At 32.9% G+C, this 23,111-nt stretch overlaps 1 protein-coding gene across 2 annotated transcripts; it reads left to right on the forward strand.

The window, feature by feature from the left end:
• Positions 1 to 682: 682 nt before the first annotated feature.
• On the forward strand, positions 683 to 19,522 carry LOC141705668 (phospholipid-transporting ATPase 3-like). Of its 2 annotated transcripts, none has more exons than XM_074508558.1 (27): positions 683 to 1,051; positions 6,115 to 6,180; positions 6,477 to 6,538; positions 7,289 to 7,370; positions 7,597 to 7,707; positions 8,727 to 8,804; positions 8,945 to 9,041; positions 9,212 to 9,318; positions 9,947 to 10,012; positions 10,602 to 10,723; positions 10,842 to 10,935; positions 11,040 to 11,117; positions 11,199 to 11,315; positions 12,409 to 12,558; positions 12,638 to 12,742; positions 13,034 to 13,176; positions 13,720 to 13,821; positions 13,909 to 13,972; positions 14,059 to 14,271; positions 15,404 to 15,569; positions 15,666 to 15,745; positions 15,850 to 16,089; positions 16,700 to 16,921; positions 17,004 to 17,171; positions 17,518 to 17,871; positions 17,959 to 18,062; positions 18,929 to 19,522. In XM_074508558.1, exons 1-27 carry the CDS (start codon positions 893 to 895, stop codon positions 19,230 to 19,232), a joined length of 3,654 nt encoding a protein of 1,217 aa, XP_074364659.1. In that variant the 5' UTR covers positions 683 to 892; the 3' UTR covers positions 19,233 to 19,522. The 2 variants fall into 2 exon arrangements, with proteins under 2 accessions (XP_074364659.1, XP_074364660.1); XM_074508559.1 differs by having other exon boundaries at positions 1,031 to 1,051; positions 6,482 to 6,538.
• Positions 19,523 to 23,111: the final 3,589 nt, after the last annotated feature.

The following is a 23,111-nucleotide window of genomic DNA, read 5'->3' on the forward strand; positions in this document are numbered from 1 at the left end:
GTTCAGTTCTGAACCACGGTTTGAGCTTAATCATTTACTTTGTTTCGTTTATATTAAACTTACAACCAAACGGTTATTTAAGTCAATATAATATAAAATTTATTATATATATATTACATATAAGTGTGTGATATATATTTACAAATATTTAGTTTACATATGACTTTCATATACTTTAATTTAATTTAAATAATATTAAGTATATGAAGTAGAGTATAACTACGACATATTAACAATTAACAAAGTTTTTATTTAAAAAGTAATTTAATGTTTTTAATATAATATACACTCACACACACAAAACCATAATTTATAATCATAACTCATATATATATATTAGAATTTTAATATATTATTATATAACGGTCCGGTTTGGTTTAAACGGTTTTAATTTATTGGAAACCATAACCAAACTATTTATGCGTCAACGGTCCGGTTAACCGAACCATTAAAAACGATTTTAGCAGTTTCAATTTTTCTTGGTTCGGATTGACATGATCCGGTCCGGATTCACGGTTTGACGGATTTTTTGAACCCCCAACTCCACCGGTATATTTAAATCGTGTGCGTGAATTGTACGAGCCTGTGACCGAGCAAGTAAAAACACGGTCCCCAGTCATCGTACCACTTACCGCGTGAAAATAACCGCAAACAAAACAAAACCAAAGGGTCTAAACAAAAACTAATCAACAACACTCATTCCAAATCGACGAAAAAAATAAATACAAACCAGCACTACTTCTGTAATCGTTCTTAAAACATCTGGTTGCTTTGACAAAACCAGAAAACTAGTCAAATAATCAACCGGCGTGAATCCCGAGACTCGCAAACTCGTTTATTTCTCTGTTTAAATCGTTAATATTTTCACTTCCTCCGGCGATTAAAGTGCAGTATGGCCGGTTGGAGAAACACTAGATCACGAAACGGCGCTGGATACAATAATTTGACTGCTTCTCGGACGATTCAACTCGGTCGAGTTACTCCTCAGGCTCCTGGTAATCGTACTGTGTTTGTTAACGATCGGGATGGCAACTCTCTCGCTCATTTCAAGGTAACGACTCTCTCTCTCTCTCTCTCCCGCTCTCTCTCTCTCTCTCCCATCTCTCTCTCTCTCTCTCTCCCATCTCTCTCTCTCTCTCTCTCCTCCCTCTCCCTCTCTCTCTCTCTCGCTCCCCCTCTCTCTCTCCTCCCTCTCTCTCTCCTCCCTCTCTCTCTCCCTCTCCCTCTCTCTCCATGTCTCTCTCTCTCTCTCCCCCTTCCTTTGTATTTGATGTTTGATTTGTGTTAGTGCAAGTTGTGAATGAATTTTAGTTGAGTTAAGTTGTTTGATTAAGTGATTTAGTGAATTGAATTGTGGTTTTGTAAATTGTTTGGAGAGTGAAAGAGTACGAGAAGTGAATAAGATCGGAATGAGGAGTTAGGTTTTGCGGTTAATTGAAGTGCTGAACTTACAGTTTGTTAGGTGTCGATTTTAGGACGTAATTTTTTGGTATCGAGTTACTGGGTAATTGTTATCGGAGTTTTTATAATGTTCTCTGTGTGGTGCAATTGCAAATGTGCGATGCAGCTTATTCTGGATACTTGTGTAGATGTCTGATATTGATAAATGCAGGTTGCTGAAAAATTGTAGTTGAGATTACGTGTTTTGATTATGTAATTTAGGGGATTAAATTTTCGTTTTGTGATTTGTTTGGAGAGTGAAAGAGTACGAGAAGTGAATAAGATCGAAATGTGGAGTTCAGGTATTGCAGTGAATTCAGTTGGAGTTGCATACGGTTAGGTGTCGAGTTTAGTACGTAATTGTAAGTGAAGTAAATAAAAGCCTTGGTGCCTTAATATTAGAGAAAGGGGAGTACTAAATTAAGAAGTAAAACTGTTGTAATGAAGTCAATTATAACGAGAAGTGAATAAGATCAAAATGAGGAGTTGAGGTATTGTTGTGAATTTAATTGGAGTTGCATATACTTTATTAGGTTTCGAGTTTAGTATGTAATTGTAAGTGAAGTGAATAAAATTATCACGAGAAGTAAAGCTATTACGATGAAATCAATTACGATGAAATCAATTACGATGAAATCAATTACAGTTACCATAAATCTTGGTAGGTATTGAGTTCGGTATAAGTTTTTTCAATTTGATGTTGTGTGTGTAACTGTGTATGTACAAATAAAAAGATCAAGGTCCTTTCACGGAAATGCGATGCAACATTTGCATTTTCAGGATACTTGTATGTATGATGTTTGATATTGACAAGTGCAAGTTATAAGAAAGTTGTAGTTGAGTTTAGGTGTTTGATTAGATTTAGCAAATTGAAATGTGGTTTTAAGATTTGTTTAGTAAGTGAAAGAGTACGAGATGTAAATTAGATCGAAATTAGAACTGAAGGTATTGTGGTGAATTCAATTGAAGTTACATTCACTTTGTTCGATGTCGAGTTTAGTAATAGATTATAATCTTACCTGGATTTTATCAGAGCTTATATTATGTCGTGTGTGTGTGTCGTACTGCGTATGCATAGTTACTAAGATCAAGCTCCTTTTACGGCAGCATATCTGGATAAGTATACATACGTGATGCTTGATATTAACAAGTGCAAGTTATAGGCAAACTGTAGTTGAGTTTAATTGTCCCTTAAGTTATTTTTGAGAATTGATTCTGCTTTTTAAATTTGTTTGGAAAGTTAGAGTACGTGAAGTAACTAAAACCGAATGAGAAGTAAAGCTATTATCGTGAATTCAATTGCAGTTACATACACCTTGTTAGTTATCTAGATTTTGTTAGTTATCTAGATTAGTATGCAATTGTAAGCGGCGTTTATTGTAGCATGTTATGTGTGTGTGTGAGTCTAACTGCGTATGTATGAGAGTTAAGGTCAAGCTCCTTTCGAGGCAAGCGCAGTGCAGTTTATTCTGAATAGGTCTTACTCCACTAGGAACCCCTTATAATGAAAACTAGAAATTAAGATAAAAAAAATTCTAAATCGTCTCGAAATATTGAACATATGGTATGCAAATGGATCGTTGGGAGATGGAGAAAAATACAGTGAAGTAAGATTTTAAAAATATTCACCGTTTGACGGGAAAAATCTAATTAAAAATGCAGGGTGATTTTTAATTCTTTGTGGTACCTATAGGGAGCCATTAGATCAGACTGATCTAATGATTTTGATTAGTTTCTAGTTTTCATTTTAAGGCTTGTTTCTATTTGATCACTTCCCTGTATATATATTTATATATATTGACACCGATAAGTGCAAGTTACAAGCAAAATGTAGTTGATTAAGTTATCAGATTAGGTATTTTAGAAAATAGAATGTGCTTTATAAATTGTTTCGTAAGTGAAAGAGTAGGAGAAGTGAATCAAATTGAGAAGTAAAGGTATTGTAGTGAATTTAATTGCAGTTGCATATACTTTGTTACATATTGAGTTTAGTACTTGATTGTCGGGGTAAGTGGTGGTAATGAGAGCTTTTATTATTGTAAGTGTGTTTGTGTAACACTGTAACTGTGCATCTATAAGAATTTGAGATCAAGCTCCTTTTACAAATATGTAGTGCAATTTATTTTGAATACTTATGTAGGTAATGTTTGATCAAATTTTAGCTGTTTGATTTGATATTTTATAATTTTTTTTTTTGAAATTTATATGGCAAGTGAGATTATGAGAACTATAAAATCGAAATGAGAAGGAAATATGTTTTTATGAATTAAATTACAGTCACATATACTTTGTTAGGAATGTTAGGTATCGAGTTCTCTGCATAATAAAAGTGCTGATTGTCATAGCTTATATTGTTTTTTTAGAATGCCCTCTTAGTAATATATGTTAAGTGATTTTATTTGGCGCACTCCCTGGTTACTCAAACCCTTGTACATTACAGTTGCAGAACGGATATTGTTTCAAATGCAATACTCCTTCAAGAGAGAATTGTAGGTGGTAGTGTTAGGGAGTACTATTTTCTCCAACATCCATTTTAATAATCTCTCCCCATCTTTTAGCATCCCTGGCATACAAAATCCATTCATCAAATTATTGAATGTGACCACAGATGGTTTTGCCCCTCGATTGAATATTTTACCAAGAAGCTCACGAGCCTTGACAATTTTACCTGATTCACTGTAAGCATCCATCACTGCGGTTTGGTGTATGTAAAAACTTCAGGGTGTATGCACCGTCTAACTCGCCTTGGTGCCGTCTAATTCGCTTAACATATTAAATTGTAGACAGTTGAGACTTCTAATCAATTTTTATCGCCTTTCCGCCTAAGTGACGTGTTAACAACTATGCATATATGTACAAGAATTAAAATCAAGCTTCTTTAGCAGTATTCCTATGATGTTTATTCTAAATACTCTTTATATATTTACCAAAAAAAATAAAAAATAAAAAAAATACTCTTTATATGATGTTTGATATTGTTAAGGACGAGTTATGAGCAAATTTTAGTATTTTTTTAGTTGTATTTAGAACACTGAATTGGTTTTTGAATTTTAAATGCCAATTGAAAGAATTAATTAAAATTGAGCAGTTAAGTTGTCACGATGAACTTGCTTATTTGTGTAAACTTTGTTCAATATAGAGTTTCTACTAATGCACCATTATAAAAATGTGGAGGTTACAATAGTTTTATTATGTTTTATGCATATATAAGAAACTAAGAATTAAGATTAAGATCGGTAACATATGTATGTATGTATAGTAAAAGTTTTTGAATAGTTTTCGTTTAATGAAGTTATATATTATTTAGAGTTCTAATAGGGTTTATAATGTAAAAATTATAGACAAAAGAATAATCTATTACTATGATTCTAATTTAAAATTTTGATAATTATCAACCAAGAGGAATTCGCGTATTGTAATAGGATTTTGATGAAAACATTTTAGACAATAGATTATTGGATTGCAAATTTAATATTGTTCTATTTAAATATAAAATAAAGATCGTCTTCTCGTAAATATTAAATAATATATAAGCCAATATGGACCCAAGATTATAAATACGTTCAATACATCACCTTTTCTTTCTTTTGTGGTTACGGGTGGATATTTGGTGTGATTAATCCCCTTGAATCTGTCTTCTTAATGTATTGTTTCATAAACTATACATATTATTCTTTATATTATTCTTTAACAAGATTCACTTGTGATCTTTGTTAACGGGACTTGTCTGGTTGTTTCCTACAAGGATATGATTCCTAGTGTTAGACTTGACCATATTTTGGAAATTTTACATGTCTCTTTTTTCGTAAAATAAGTTTCCGAGTATCCCTACCTATGTTCAAGTCGAGCGTCTGCCAAGGCTAATCGAGGCGAAATCGTGGCAGATATGAAAGAGTTCAAATTATACAGCAATTAGATTTAGATACTGGGCCCTAATCCTTATAAAACTATCTAAACAACAACATTATCTACCATTTGATGCTTAGAGACTTAAATAAGATTCTAGGTAATATGTTAGTCATTGCAAAAGTATTCGCAAACTACTTTATAAGGAATTGAATTATGTTAAACATTGCTCCTGAGCACTAGGAACAGAAGCAAGGCAGATGCCAGAAACATTTAGTAGCAGAGAACAATGAGTTCAAATTAAATAGCATTTAAATCTAGACGTTAGCCTAATTTCTTTCAGAACTATTATGAACAACTAAATTATCCAGCATCACATGCTTAGAAAGGTAAATAAGATCCTAGTCAATTTGTTAGTCATTGCAGACGCACGTTTAATTTTATTCCGTCATTGAATATATAGTCTACTTGGAAGCTCCTCTATAATTTATTATTTCCCAAGTGTTTATGATGTTTGATCATCGAGAGTCATTTTTATCCTTCCAGATTTAACTTGTCTCAAGTATCTCCATGTGAAATTTCCTGAATTAACAGTTCCTCCAATCAGAGTCGTGAGAATATAGTATTGGCTCCTCCCAAAAAATTGTGGGTTAGCCTGCAAGATTCTTCAGTATGCTAATCAATTTCCTACTTTAATCATAAAGAATGAAATCTGAATAAAAAGCTTATACTGATCAATCAACTTCATAATGAAACAAGTTAATGATTTGGAACACGCTGTTGTAAATATGATCTTGTCTGATAAGTGATATCTATCAAATGTTTCAGGGGAATTCCATATCAACGACAAAATACAATTTATTGACATTTCTTCCGAAGGGGTTGTATGAACAGGTGATTTACTTAATTTTCTTCCTGAAGTAACTATAGAACTAGAATAATGTAATGCTGTCATTATGCTGTTTTCTTCCTGAAGTCTTAATGTGCTCCAATATTTTACCAACTATGCTGTTATCCACTAATTCAATGGTGTAATTTTTGTGAATTCTAACCTGATAATATTTATTTACGTGCACAAAAATTGGTCTTGTATACAGTTTCAGCATGAGACTATAGCTTACAATATTAATTATTTGTATTCTTGTACTTGTTTTTCTGCCTTCTTAGTTCGTTTCTGTTTACAATGGCAGTTCAGGAGGCTGGCTAACTGCTACTTTCTTATGATCTCCTTGTTATCTTTTACACCTGTCAGGTAAATATGCAAATTTAAGCCAGAGATGTTTAATTGAAATTTTAGAATCAACTTTAACAGCATTGCTCAAGTTATGATGCATGTTGCAAGTCCGTACTTACTAACCGGCCAAGTTGATCACATATGTTGTCTCAATGTCAAAAAACTTAGCAGCTATTGGATTGTTAAATGGTGCATAAAGTGTATATTCGGGTTGGGTTTTCTGGCAGACTCACATGCATAGGCTGATGGGTCAATTTGCAGTTCATGCTCTTTAACATGTGATAACTTCCACCCTGCTGATGACATTATCATTTTTGCTTGAAAGGAAAAAGAAAACATTTTATGTGATTACTGTCGGAGGTATCTTGGGTGCTTCTCTGAATCTTGTATTAAAGCAGGAAGCCCTTGATGTGAAAGTAAATTTTCGAGTTGAGATGCTATGAACATTCTTCTAATTTGTTGCTGATAGTTTTGATTGAAACAATGTTTCATTATTCTAGTTACAATTTTTCTTACAGTTGACCACTCTTCAGTCAGCCTTTTGCATCACTATATGTCACTGATTAAACAAACAAACTAAAAGCCTCCATACATATCCCATTTTCTAGTCAATACTTCTTGCTTTACTCAGTCCCTCGTTACGTGCTGCACTTTTTTCTTTTAGAATGAACATTAATCAAGAGTCGGTACTTGAAATTTATCTAAAATTTGTTATGATTGAATCAACTTATTCACATCTACTCCTAAAGAAATTTATGTTTATTGCAGCCCTGTCAGTCCTTATACAAACGTTGCTCCATTGGCTATTGTGCTTATAGTCTCTCTTATTAAGGAGGCTTTTGAGGACTGGGTAAGGAATGCTAGTTCATACTTCACAGATTGATAGATCGTTATATAAATTATTTCCCTTCTTATTATTGAAAACGGGGTTATATAACTTGCAGTTCATCATTCCCTAATGTATTAAAATTGTTTTAACCATGTTTCATCTTTGTAGGAAAACATACAGCCCATTTTGTTTGAGTTTGTGATTTTTTGTTTACCCATGTACTGGTTCTTTGTGTCCCTTGTAACAGAAACGTCTTCAAAATGACAAGTCAATAAATAATTCTGCTATAGATTTGTTACAAGATCAGAAGTGGGAATCTACGCCTTGGAAGAAACTACAAGTTGGAGACATAGTCAGAGTATGTGGCCATCATAAAATTTATAACTTTTACATATTCATGTTCTATTCGTCATTACTTGTTTCTACAACTAAGTGTTTCAAATTGCCTCTTTCCCATAAATTGAACTGTGGTGTGTATTTATCAAGTTCAGTTGTCTGCATGCTGCGTTTGTGCATTGTGTTGTATTATATTTCAGTCAGTTATGTATTTTTCCTAATTTGGCAGCCTTTTATACTCCGAACTGATGTGTAAAATACAAAAGACTTCAAAATTAATGTTTTTTTAGAAGTTAGTAATGACATGCATCATTTTGTTTTGAGTGTAACTGTATATATCAGAAATTCTGCTAGGTACAGAAGATCTGTTCTTTGACAACTCAGATAAATCAAATATGTGTTTATTTGTAACACAATTACAATTGACTTCACAAAACCGTTCCTTGGTTAACACTTAGGAAGAAGGGATTTTGATTATCTGGAGTCTGCACTTGAGCAAAACCATGAAACTACATATAGTTTAATATATCACTAGCCTAATGTGTGTCGACCAAATTTTGTGGAATAATGCTTTGTTTTGTTGTTTGCGCTTAAAAAAAATTCGATATCCCAGACGTGGCTGCCCTTGAGCCAAGTTATGAAGAGTCTGTTTAAATATGTGATTAAGTATTAAATGCATGGACATGCTTCTGCAGGTAAGAAGAAGGATATGTATACCCACTTGGTCTTATGAGTTTATTATTGAAAATAATGTTTGTCAAGATTTTGAATTTGTAGGACATAAAATTTTGGTAAATATAATCTCTTTACTAGTTCTTGTAGGTTTTATAAGTACTTTATAAACTTGTTAATTTAAATTATGTCATTGTTCATGTAGGTACTTTATTCCTAAAATATATTTGTTAGTAGTTGTGAGTTGTGACAAATGCTCCAATGCGCCAGTGGATTGTTTTCTTCCCTATTATTAACATGTTAATTTCTTTGTCCTGCATGGGTTCTTTGTAGCACTGTTGCAATAACGGAATGTTCTGTTTGTCCCAGGTTAAGCAGGACGGCTTTTTTCCTGCTGATTTGCTATTCCTTGCTACCACAAACCCAGATGGTGTTTGCTACACTGAGGTTTCTACTATACACGTGCTCTGCAACTTTATTTTTTGTGAAGTCTAAATAGAGCTAAATAGTAGACTATCATGGTCATTTGAGAGTTGATATCGACACCTTTAAAATTTTAAACTATATTGTTAATTTTTTCTTTGAAGACTGCAAATTTGGACGGTGAAACAAATCTGAAGATCAGAAAAGCATTGGAAAAAACGTGGGACTTTGTGACTCCAGAGAAGGTCTCGGAATTCAAAGGTTCTTCTCCTAATGGTCAACTATCTATTTAGTTGTTTGTGGAGTTGCACCCACACCTTAGCCCCTTTTTTAGTAGAACAAAAATTTAGGCATGAAATCACGTTCTAATCTTGTCTACTGTCTCCTTTATAATCGTTGAGTTTATGTTTTCTTTTTTAATTGAATTGCAGGCGAAGTACAGTGTGAGCAACCTAACAACTCGTTATACACTTTCACCGGAAATCTGATTGTACAGAAGCAAACATTACCTCTCAGTCCAAATCAGATTCTATTGAGGGTAAATTATGAATACCAAACACACTCCTGCATACACATTACACACTTACTCGGACTCTCCTGTACTACTAGTTACGTCTTATCACCAAGATGACCATAAGAGCCGGTCCTGGCGCGTTATGGTAGATTTGAAATTGTGGCTGAAATATTTTTGAGAGTTATACGACAAAATAAGGCAAATTCATCTCCTCTACTACTAGTTACGTATTATCACCTAGATGACCATAAGAGCCCAGTCCTGGCGCGTTATGTTAGATTTGAAAGTGTGAATAAAATATTTTTGAGAGTTTTACGACAAAATAGGGCAAATTCATATTTATATGAGCGGGTATAAGGGTATTAGATGACTATATCCTTGCCAAACTAATAGATACTAAGATAGAATGCGTGCAAGCTAGCATATAGTAAGCCAGGTGTATTTCTACAGCTGTTTATCTTTCTGCTGCTTTTGTTATAATGCGATCTTTAATTTTTTGTTCATATGAATTTGTATTTTGACATGCCTAAGTACATGTCAAAGTTCCTGTAGCAGGCGTGACAATTCTGTTTAATAGTAGGCGTCTCCCTTTTGAACTAAAAAGCACGCAAGTAACATTTTTTTACTCACTATTGCTCCACATGGTTTCCAGGGATGCAGTCTGAGGAACACACAGTACATAGTCGGATGTGTCATTTTCACTGGGCCAGAGACGAAGGTGTTGTACTGTGTTGATTGTCTAACTTTGGTTTTTCAGCTTTCTTGTGTTTCTCATTATATAATAATTGTTTTTTCTTCAAGACGTAACAAAGATGTGATTGGTAATTGGTTTCTTGTACTAAGTATGTTAGAATTTTGTTTGTTAAAATTTGGTAGCGGGCACATAGGCGTCTACAAAGCATTTTTAGTTATGTTGATGTTTGACAATGACAAATACATGTATGGATAAGGTAGTGTTAGCAGTAATTTTCTGTTCCTTGTTTCAAAGAGTTTATTAACTAACGCGGTCAAGCTGTTTTGGGCTCTATCTGCCTAGGCACCTCAACAAATTAAGGAAGTTTGCTTCTGCCTAAAAACTAGATGATGATTTTGCGATTTCTGGAAGATTCTCTCTGTCTCCTACAATACTTTGATATCTCACCTCTATGAGGTCTTGCATCATAAAAATTACACCATTATTCGAGACTTTGTAGCATTGCATCGTTTAATGTTTTTTATGTTAAATTACCTGCAATTCTGTTTATGGCTTTGTTATTGTATATTTGATCTTTTGCTAAGAAACTCCGTGGTTATGATATTGCGCACAGGTTATGATGAATTCCATGAATGTTCCTTCCAAAAGAAGTACTCTAGAAAAGAAGCTCGACAAAGTTATTCTTGCTCTCTTTTGCCTTCTCTTCTGTATGTGTCTTATAGGGGCCATAGGCAGGTTTGACATTTAGCTATTCTATCGTCCAGTTTTAGTTATCAGTATAATCGTATTCCTTGGTTTATATGTGATACTTATCTTTATACCCTTTTCTTCTTTGCTTTATGAAATGCTGCAGTGCTGTATTTGTGAGTTTTGATGATTACTACTTAAATCTTAAGGCTAAAAACCCAAGTGAACTGGACCAGTTCAACCCGAATCAGAGGCTCAAGGCTAGTTATTTATCTTTACTACACACAGTCATTCTACAGGATGTTAATTTTATTTGCTTAGTGTTTCCCGTAGCATTTAGCTTATATATGTTATTGCTCTGCAGGTTTTTGCATTGGGTATATTTACGCTGATCACTCTTTATTCGCCAATCATCCCTATTTCCCTTTATGTTACTGTTGAGGTATGATGATGAATGCTTTTATATGTGCGTTCTATTGGATGATTCTTTGGTTCAGCCACTTAGTTACTTCCATTTTGTCAGACCATCAAATTTATCCAGTCTTCCAAATTTATCAATAATGACTTGCACATGTACCATGCTCCAACAAACACACCAGCTTTAGCACGTACGTCAAATCTCAATGAGGAACTTGGACAAGTAAGCTGTTTATACTGAATTGCTTGAGACAATATCAAATGTTTTGTGTTTATCGTATAAAAAATGATATATGGATTGTTAAAAGATGTTTTGTGTTTTTCAATAATGTGAAGTAATAAAGTCTTCTTGCTATTCGGTTGCCAGCCCCAGCTCCAACAATTCTGAGGCAAACTCAACTGCCTACATCAATCCTTCCCATAGTATACCAATTAACAGTTAATTGACCCACTTTCACTCTCCTCTTTATACCTTACTAAGAGATTCCGTTTATGCTTTATATCAAAGTCAGCTTTTAACGTAAACCAATCGTATGTACAAAATAAAGGATATGTATGTGTATGTATGGATGGGTGTATGTATAAGACCCTATAGTATATATATATATATATATATATATTACAAGTAGAACGTTGCAAAATATATTATTCTACAAAACATGCTTAGTTTGCAGAATATAAATGTTCATGTTGCAGAACATAAATTTTATGTTGCAGAACATACATATTGTACTTGTAAATATATGAGATTTGCATGATTTTATTGAAGTAATGATATTTGTGAAACATGTTTTGCAAGATATCACGTTTTAGAAGATATTTTATTTACAGAATATAGATGGACTCCGAGGATTCCAATTAAAAGGTGGACTCCATAGAACTTTAATATATATATATATATATAGTAAATTAATAGATTAAATTATTAGAGCATAAGGAATTTTATTTAATGATTAAAAAATAACACACACAAACACAGATATATTGTATTTAATAACCAGCTTTAGAACGTACATCATATCTTAGTGAGGAACTTGGACAGGTAAGCTGTTTATGTTAAATTGCTTGTGAAGAAATTCCGCAGCCTTCTTGCTTTTACGCTCTGACCAGAGTTTATCTGTTTAAAACATTTTTCTGATTAAATTATTATTCAGTCTTGGATAAAATTTGAACACGACTCTGCTTCTCTTTTTTCGGTATTTTTCTTGCCAAAATATATGTTAGGATAATGATACATTGTCTTTTATCCCCTATGTTTGTTTAAGTACTTTTTCTAAGAAGACTTGCTAATTAAATACAACTGCTCGTTTTTCCAGGTGGAATACATATTTTCAGATAAAACAGGAACACTGACAAGAAATATGATGGAGTTCTTTAAATGTTCTGTTGGAGGGGAGACGTATGGAACTGGTGTCACCGAAATTGAGATGGGAGCAGCACAGCGCAATGGCATAATTCTTGAAGAGGTATCACAAGCTGCAAAGGGTTGTGTCAATGTAGATTTTTTTTAGTTATCCCTAATTAGCTTACTGCAATACCCCACAGGGGCAGAAATCATCAAACCCAATACGTGATAAGGGTTTCAACTTTGATGATGCGAGGCTTATGCGAGGTGCTTGGAGGAATGAACCTAATCCTGATGCTTGCAAGGTAGATTGCTCTGTTATTCATTCAGACATATTAGACTGTAAAACATTAAAATAAATGTAAAAGCTGATAAAGATGTAAATTGCTATTTTTTTTGTATGAAATATAAATATTGTTGGTACATTTAGAATATTTCTTACTGGCCTGCTCACTAATATGACTAGTTAACATTCTTTTCTTTTAGAAATGACAATTTTTTTTTGTTTTTACTTTATTCCTGGACTCTATAATGAATATTTTACATGCTGTTGCCTTAATTTTGACCATTTGTCTGAAATAGCTTTTGTTGTGTAGGAATTTTTTAGATGCCTCGCAATATGTCACACTGTACTTCCTGAAGGTGAAGAGTCTCCAGAAAAAATTCGTTACCAAGCTGCTTCTCCTGATGAAGCTGCTTTGGTTTCTGCAGCCAAGAACTTTGGCTTCTTCTTTTACAGGTGATTCTTTTTTTCATCCATGGAAGGGGATATCAGGATATTAGGTGCAGGTTGTTCTGCACCATACTTCTCAAAGAAGTCAAAAACAGAAAACATATAATCACATCTTTTTCATCTCCTCCCACATTATCTTTTTATTGGACTTGAAAATGCATGTTAAAAAATGAGTGTGCCTTATGTTTAGTTTACATTTATTATATTTATTTTCTATTTTCATTTATAATAGCCTCTCGTCTCCTCCCACAATATCCTATCTTGTTAAAGGATAAGGTGTACGGTGTACCTTATGTTCGGTTTACATATATTTATATTTGTTAATTATCTTACGTTTAATAGCATCATGGCATTACCTTATTATTCTAATATGTACAGTGCTAATCTACAGAAGCAGCATGAATGTTTTATTAATGTTCTTACCAGATAAAGTATATGATTAATTAGAATATATTATTATCGTTGCATGTATCATTCTTTTTAGTTTTACTGGATAGATGGTATTTCACCACGAAGATGTGTTAAACAGGTGTATGTATTTTTTATCAGGCGTACACCTACTAAGATCTTTGTTCGTGAATCACATGTTGAAAGAATGGGACAGATTCAAGATGTTTCATACGAGATTCTAAATGTTCTTGAATTCAATAGGTAAGTCCTTTCTTCTGATGCAAATTCGGTACTTTCATGCTCATTATTTACGAGTCTTATACTGATCAGAAATCATTTTCTTTCCAGTACAAGGAAGCGCCAGTCAGTTATATGCCGTTATCCAGATGGAAGACTTGTTTTGTACTGCAAGGCAATAACTCATTGAGACCCCTAATGTAATTTGAGAGTAGTCTATCCGATTTTTATATGAATTTTCTACTTGACTTGTTCCTACAGGGTGCTGATACAGTAATCTATGAACGATTAGCTGTTGGGAACAATGATGTAAAAAAAAGAACCAGAGACCACATGGAACAATATGGGGCTGCAGGATTGCGGACCCTTTGCCTGGCCTACAGAGATTTAAATCCAGACACATATGAGAGTTGGAATGAAAAGTTTATTCAAGCAAAATCTTCCCTACGAGACCGTGAGAAAAAATTGGACGAGGTATGTGCTGATTTCGTGTCCTCGCATTTAAGCTGATCATTTGCCAGTTTCAGATAGGGCAGGTTTGTTGTGTACTTAGAAATGACAGTAATTCTTCCTTATTGTAGATTATACAAAATTATATATATATAGAGAAGGATGAATTAATGAACTAATCCTGATAATGTGGTCACTTTTATCCTGTTACAAACTTTTTTTGTGGACTTGTTTGAACAATTTTAAATTTCAACAATTACTAGATTTATTATTCCGATGGAATACTCACTCATTTGTGTGTATACTACATTAAACTTCATTGGTGAAGCATACTACACATGCTTCCTTTCCATACTTTAATTAAGTTAAATCAGTTTTGGTATTAGCTGCATTTGTTTACTGTTCAGGCATTTTAAGCGAGGGATGCATTTGAAATCCAAATTCTGGTTACTTATATACCAAATCAATACCGCAGATATCTGTTAGAACTTAGAATTGTAATGTGGAAATCTTTACTTGTATTTCTCCTTAGCAGTAGCCTGCCCTAGCCTTTCCCCTACTTGTCTGATGAGCCAGTATTCAAATTCAAATAAAATTTTTAAGGTAGGAGTGCGGGTCATACCCAATAAATGAACTAGAGTTAGGCTTGGTTTTGTTCTATGTAAAATTTAGCTAATTTTAGCTTATACAGTACAATAATATGATCTCTTGTTGTTTAACGGTGTGTATAATAAAAATCTTCCTTGAAAGTTTCTGGTACATGTAGGTTCTTGGTAAATAATCATACTGAAGAATTTTGCTAAAATTATTAGGTACTTGTAGGATGTTGTATTGGTTGGTGTTCCTGGCTAGTAGTTCGTTAGTTTTGTTAACCGACTTGTTCTCAGTTGTTTTAATCATTAAATAATTGAATTCCTTAAAATTGCTTTTAGTCTTGTTGAATGTAATTTTGCTGCATGTTCTTTAGGAATTAGGAAGGTTAGTTGAAAGCAGGTGCAACTTTGATATAACTAAATCCAGAAGGTTTCTAATCTTCCTACTATTCTCAATTAATCTAGTTTAATCCAGCGTTGAGATTTTTGTAGGCATCACTTTGTTTTACCAATATGCTTTCTGAAAGTAGCTGGGTTTTAGTGATTATCTGAAATTTGAACAGGTTGGGGAACTGATTGAAAAAGATTTGACTTTGATTGGCTGCTCTGCAATAGAAGACAAGCTTCAAGAAGGAGTACCTTCATGCATAGAAACTCTTTCTAGGGCTGGAATTAAGATATGGGTGCTAACAGGAGACAAGTTGGAAACAGCAATAAATATAGCTTATGGTTGGTATACATGCAGTCTGGTGTCTCCTTTCAAAAATCTGTGTACAGTAAATTGTAGAATAATATTTTAAATACTCTCTTCTCCTCCTGTTTCAGCCTGCAATTTGATTAATAATGACATGAGGCAGTTTGTTATCAGTTCGGAAACTGACGAGATCCGAGAAATAGAGGACAAAGTACGCATCATTTTTCATCCTAGGATTCTGTTTCTATTTAAAATCAAATATCGTGTTTCTTTAATTTGTAACGATTACTTAACGCTGTTGCAATATTATATCAGGGTGACCAAGTGGAGATTGCGCGTTTTCTCAGGGAGACGGTGAAAAATGAATTGAAAAAATGTCACGATGAGGCTAAACAGCACCTTCAGACGACAGCTGGGCCCAAGTTATCTCTTTTAATTGATGGGAAATGTTTGATGTATGCTTTGGACCCAAGTTTGCGATCGATGCTACTAAATTTGAGTTTAAACTGTAGCGCAGTAGTTTGCTGTCGTGTTTCTCCTCTACAGAAAGCGCAGGTCTCCTTTTCTCTAATCTACCCTCTCGATAGTTTTTATTATTCCCAGTAACATGAACTTAAAAGAGATGAATTTAAGTCCATGGGATATAGACATATAGTAAAGGTCCAGTTTGCAAAAATGAGAGGATTTAGTAGATAGTATCCAGATTATAATTCTTTTTAACAAACGTAGCCTTATAATACAAATGCTTTTAGTGTGAAGTTTGTAGGTCTAAATCTTTGAGCATAGCACATCTAAGATTTATAAAGAATGTTACAGTTATTTTTTTTCATAATTTCATTATCAGTTGTCTCGAGACAAATTAGCATATGATGCAGAAAAACAAACTTAATGTTAGTTTAACATACCAAATATATGCACTTAAAAATTGTGATTCACTGACCTACAATATCACAATAGCAGAATGTTAAATTGTTCAGCTTATTTAAAAGCATATTTTAACCTCCATGTGTTGGTTTGCCACCAATCTGAGAGCTACTATCTTTAAGGCGATGCATGATAAATTATAATTTGTCTTTTTTGCTGTAATTTGGGGTATAACCCTTCTGCTTGTAATCCTTTTCTTAGTTATATGATTTTATTTAAAAAACAAATATTTTTCCCTCAGGTGACGAGACTGGTCAGAAAAGGTGCACAGAGAATCACACTCAGTATTGGTGATGGTGCGAATGACGTAGGGATGATTCAAGCAGCTCATGTTGGCGTTGGAATCAGTGGAATGGAAGGGATGCAAGCTGTAATGGCTAGTGATTTCGCCATTGCACAGTTTCGCTTTCTTACAGATTTACTTCTTGTTCATGGGCGATGGTCATATCTTAGAATATGCAAGGTAACTTTTATACCTCCAGATAACACACAATCTCTATGTAATCTTAGATTAATCTTTGCATGCTTGAAATTTTTCAATGCAGGTCGTGTCATACTTCTTCTACAAGAATCTCACATTCACATTGACTCAATTTTATTTCACATTTCAAACTGGATTTTCTGGTCAAAGATTTTATGATGACTGGTTTCAGACTCTGTATAATGTTATTTTCACATCTCTTCCTGTTATCTTTGTTGGACTTCTAGACAAGGTATATATTTTTACTTCTCATCTATGTTACTCGGACTCTTCATTTTACCTTCGAGTACCCGTGTCGGACACTCGACACTTGGACTTGGACGTGGACACTCGGACTCGGACACTTATATTAAGCCAAAAACATGCATATTTTCCAAAATGTTGCCAAGTCCAATACATGGACACGTGTCCATGTCGGACACTTCTAGCCGAGTCCGAGTAACATAGCTTCTCATCGAATATTGATTTACAATTTTATGATGTACATATGCTACTTGTTAAGCTTTCTTTATTTTCAACTAGTGAATCATTACGTTATTCGAATGATATTTTCAAATTTCCCTTTTTTTTTCTTCTAGGATGTCAGTGCATCCCTTTCCAAGAAGTATCCCGAATTATATAAGGAGGGGATAAAAAATACTTTCTTTAAGTTTAGAGTGCTGGGTACTGTTGCTTTCTTTTCAGTTTACCAGTCAATAATCGTATACAACTTTGTAACCACATCGAGTTCTGGAGGTATAAATTCATCTGGGAAGATGCTTGGCCAATGGGATGCTAGTACTATGGCCTTCACTTGTCTATTGATTACTGTGAATTTGCGTCTTCTGATGATGTGCAACACAGTTACAAAGTGGCACCATATAAGTGTTGGTGGAAGCATCTTGTTATGGTTCTTGTTCATTTTTGTGTATTCATTCTTTTTCACTGATAAGGTAATCTACAAGTTATTAATCTATTTAACAATTTGCTTGGTTGTTGGTTTTATAAACATTTCTTAATTTCCTCATTTCAACTTGCAGGGCATCTTTTACACCATTTTTGTGTTGATGAGTACATTCTATTTTTATCTTACAATTCTTCTTGTTCCCATTGCTGCCCTACTCGGTGACTTCTTATATCAGGGGTGAGACATTTATAATTGATTGCTTCCCATACGAGGTGTCATATACTGTTTCCAGAAGTACCAAGTTTTGTGTATTTGTTCATTAAGTCGTCTGATGGACTAGGGCAATTATGTATAGATATTGTTTGCAGAGTGGTGCACGGTTGTTTAAATTTCTGTCACATTTACTGGTTAGCAAGTTTTCAATTTAAAAACATTTTCTGTCTGTTGTTGTGGAAACTTCTGTTTTAATTTCTTTTCGTTGTTTAAATTGTTATTCTTGAGACTAGAAAAGTCTAACTGTCGAAGAGCAGTAGTCCTTTATTAGCAATGCTGAACTTGCAAAACAACCTCAGTCTGTGCTGTGTCCTACGAAGCACTTGTCAACACATCCAATCTTGTATGTAATTGGAGGCCACTGCATATGTCATTTTAGTTTAGTGCAGTAATTGGCCTTAATTACTAGTCAATGCATTTGCATCTCTAATTAGAAATAGGAAATCTCTGGAGATCTTTTATCCTTAGGAAAAATGTAATGCATGTATAGACAGAAGTCCTGTTTTCTTTATATGTTTATTGTCATATGAGATAAAAATTTGTACTCTATGTATATAGCATTAGTTTTGAGTTATTAGAAATTTGTGGCATTTATCTCGTTTTTTGCCGAGCAATAGTGTCCTGTCCACTGGATGTGATGTTCTAGCTACGCTGGCTTAGTTTAACATTGTAATGATTTGTTGCTTCTTCCTCTTGATTGTTGCATTGGTTTAGAAATTGCAAAACTATGTAATAGCTGACGTCCTTGTTTTTCGTATGATATTTGTTTTTGTGTTTTGTATATTACCTGTATGTATAGTTAATAATTTAAAATTTCTGCTTTCTTCCAGGGTTCAGAGATGGTTTTCCCCCTATGACTATCAGATTGTTCAGGAAATTCACAGGCATGAACCTGATAATGCTGCCTCAGCATTACTGGAGGTTGGCACGCAGCTCACGCCTGAGGAAGCAAGGAGCTTTGCTTTTGCTCAACTACCGGGACAGAGCTCTAGGCACACTGGTTTTGCTTTTGACTCTCCCGGATACGAGTCATTTTTTGCTTTACAACAAGGTGTGGTTGCCCCTCAAAAGGCATGGGACGTAGTCCGAAGAGCAAGTATGAAGCCTCGCAACTCGCAAATCACCTCAAGATAGTTAAGCTAGTGGAACATATTTGTACAAAGTTCTCGGCGTTTTTTTGGGACAGTTTAGATATTAAGCTTCTGTATAATCAGCCACCACATGGTAGTTATCATTCTTTGAGTTGTAATCTCTTGCTAGTTCTTTTCCACATTTAAGTTGGCCATATATCATAGGGGTAGAAGTTGTCAGTTATAACAGGTTGTACATAAATCAACATAACATCAAATGTGTACATTATGATTTCGAGTCGCCTTTTAGCCAAATGACCTCCAGAGTATGAGTAAATTGACTTGTGATATTCAGTGTGCCCAGTTTTATTATTCGGTTTTACAGAAAGTGGATATTGTAGTTGTATAAATGGTATGTTATTTTTTGTGCAATATTTGTGAAAGAAATATTTGTGAAAGACCCTAATTTGTTGTAGCATCTTCGTTTATGCTATGTTTGAGTTATTTTTATCCATTCCTTGTTGCATCATAGTTTTGTGCTATGTTTGTTTTACTTTAATCCATTAATTGTTGACATGCCATATGATTTATCTGTGTTTTACAGGGGGTCATTTTATGACTTGTTTGAAATTAATAACCTTTATTAATAAAATCACCTTTCAAGTGTACTTGGTTTCACTTATTTTTTGGTACCACCACCTTTTAGTTTCATTTTTCGTGATTCATGTTATAATTCTAACTTTAATTGGATTAATGTTATCCTTTTTGATTCATATATATATATATATTTATTATTTTTACCCGTTTTTCTTTATTAATAATTTTTTTAAGTGATACTTTGTTTTCACTTATTTATTGGTTCTATCACCTTTTGTTTTTTTGTTTCTATGATTCATGGTGTAACTCTAGGTGTAATATTTTTATTCTTTTTGACTCCTATATGACTTATAATTCTATGTGTATTATTTTTATACGTTTTTCTTTATTAATAAATGAAACATATTCACTTATTTTTTAGGTCCACCACCTTTTGGTTTCACCTTTTATAACTCCAAGTGTATTATTTTTATCCCTTTTTATTCCTATATAACTTATAATTATATACGTATTATTTTTACTCATTTTTAAATTTTTTATAAGCCATAATTTTTTCATTATTTTTATAGGTTTGAATCCTATTTTTAATTATATTTTAAAATAAATAAGTTCATAAATTGGCTCAACTAAATAGGTTCCGAGAAATATAAACCACGACCAAGTAAATAGGCCATGTGTTTAAATTAAAATTTTTTAATTTAGAAATTTTTAATTTGTTGGTAGAATTGCATTTTAATAAAATGTTATGAATATTATAAAAAAATTGTATTTTGGTTTTACCACTAGAAAATAATAAAATTGTTCAAACCGTAATATGATTACAATTTTATTTTTGTAGAACTCCAAATTATTTCTTGATAGGGTACTTGGTTTCATCTTAGTATGATTATGCACTATTTTGGTTTCACCCCTATAGTTCTCTTTCATGTAGAGTTCTATGTTGTTTTTTAACAAAATATAGATTGGAATAATATAATAATTACGATATTTCTATTTTTCGTATAATTCTTTTTTATTTTTTTATTATAATAATAAAATGGAATCCTTTAAACAATGTTATTATTAATTAATAAGGAAATCATCTTTAATGGATATTTTGATTTCACCTCTTTTCGGTTTTACGAACTTTTGGTTTCACCCTTTTTTAAATCTTGCTATAGCTCTAAATATACCATTTTTATTCTTTTTTATTCATATATGACTTATAATTCTATATGTAATACTTTACCCGTTTTTTGATTCGTATATACCACATATTTATATTGTTTTTATATAAACAAAATCGTATATACATTGTAATTTCTAGATTCATACCTACAGAATGCTATTTTAGCACCAATTGCAAATTTATACATACATAATGAATATTTTATCAAAATAAATTATGCAATCATAAACTATATAAAAACACAAATTCAGCTAACAATAAAAATTTAATATGCTATTACTTAGTTTTGTTGATTTAATTTTTTGTTAAATTATTCATCAATCGTGTCGCGATTAAAGTTTTGATGTAAAATATTAGTCATGTCTTTTTGAACAATAGATACATAATAACGTTGAGTTTGTTGTTATAATAAGATTTGAATTAATGAAACTACATATAATTTAAAAATGAAAATTAGTACATTACGACGAAATATGTTATGAAGAACTGTCGTAAATAACCCATAATTTAGTAATAAATAACCCGAAAATATTAAAATCAACAATATGCAATTTTTTCAGGTTTCTTGCCATTTTTTAACTTCTGAATCATTAATTTTTCTGATCACACATTATCTACATACAATTATAGGGCAAACTAACACCAATTTCATATATGAAAATTTAATAACAAGTAATCCACATAATTAAACAAATTAAAATTTAAAAATATCATTGTTTATATAAATACTCTCATATCCTGTTCAACCACACAAAAGAGTCTAAGCCATCTCTTAGGTAGCAATGAGATGCCATATTACGTCTCTCTAGAAATACCGCCATACACAAGTGGACTTTAAGCCAATACAAAATAAACAACAATCAGTTGTCTAAGTAAAAAACCTTCAAATGCGAGTAATCTTCTGTTATTGCAGATTAGCTTGTTAGTGCAGATTAGCTGCATAAACAAATATCAAATTATGTATGTTAACACCGTTTCAGATTCAAACAATTTAATTTAAGTGTGACAAAAATTGTGAGTAACTTTAGCAGAAGACATGATAAAGTAATTTTTTCAGCAGTATAACGAGCTGAAATCCCTTCCTCTTGTTGCTGAAAAATCATCAGATACATCCCATATACTCTATCCAGTTATCTGACATATATAACACGTCATTCCAAAAGAATGAGTATGAAAAACGGCATAGAGGAGGACGAAATTACAGACGAAACCGTGGGTGTGGAAATTTTCGAGGTCGGTTTCAGAATCATTTTAACTCTGGCCACTTGAAGTGGCAGCATGTTGGTTACAACAACTATGGCCACCAGAAGTGCCAACATGGAGTGCCAAATAAATGGAAGGTACCCATGAAGGTGATACTAGGATATCTATCTAAGATGTGGGGCTGCACGGTCGACATACGTATCTCACACCTAAATATTTTGTTGATCTCCACAAGGCAAATAAAAAGAATAATGGAAAAAGGTGGAAACGAACCTCGTTAGTTATAATCTAGGTAAAGAACTAGATTTTATATCCATTTATTTGATGTTATGCTTTAGATGTACTTGTTTTTAATATTCTGCTTTTATATCCTTGTTTTATGTTCGAGTGTATGTACTTTGTTTGTATTAATAAGTTTAGTCCAATTTTATCTTTGACTAATTTTACTTCAAATTTTGGTCGAATGTTTTAAGATTCTGGTCAAGTTTGGTTTTGAACCGGGCATATAAGAAAAAATGGGGTCAATTTCAAATCAACTCAAAATACCTGAACTCTAACTATTTTATTTTGTTATTAATATAATATATATTATATATGATTTATAATTTGTTGTCGGTCTTTACTCATTCCAATAATCCATTACCATAAATAATATATACCCGTAATATATATTTATCATTTCATTACAAATATATATCCCTCCTTGCAAACGTGGCCTCCCTCTTATTTCCCAACCCTATTAATTTGATCTCAGTTTGGTGATATGAGCATGTTAATTTGGTATAATATCTCAAATTTTTTAATATACATCTTGTTACGTTGTCATGTTGTGTCCAGTATGTGTACATATCTTATCTATTTGAGTCCAACAAGAGACAACCATAATATACACATACAATTAAAGTAAAAATGTATATTAAAATGTCATAGCCCTATATTTCCACAGCCTAGGACAATAAGAAAACAAAAGGAGAA

Source organism: Apium graveolens, unplaced genomic scaffold (assembly GCF_009905375.1).
Source record: "Apium graveolens cultivar Ventura unplaced genomic scaffold, ASM990537v1 ctg9213, whole genome shotgun sequence".
In the NCBI taxonomy this organism is placed as follows: Eukaryota; Viridiplantae; Streptophyta; class Magnoliopsida; order Apiales; family Apiaceae; genus Apium; species Apium graveolens.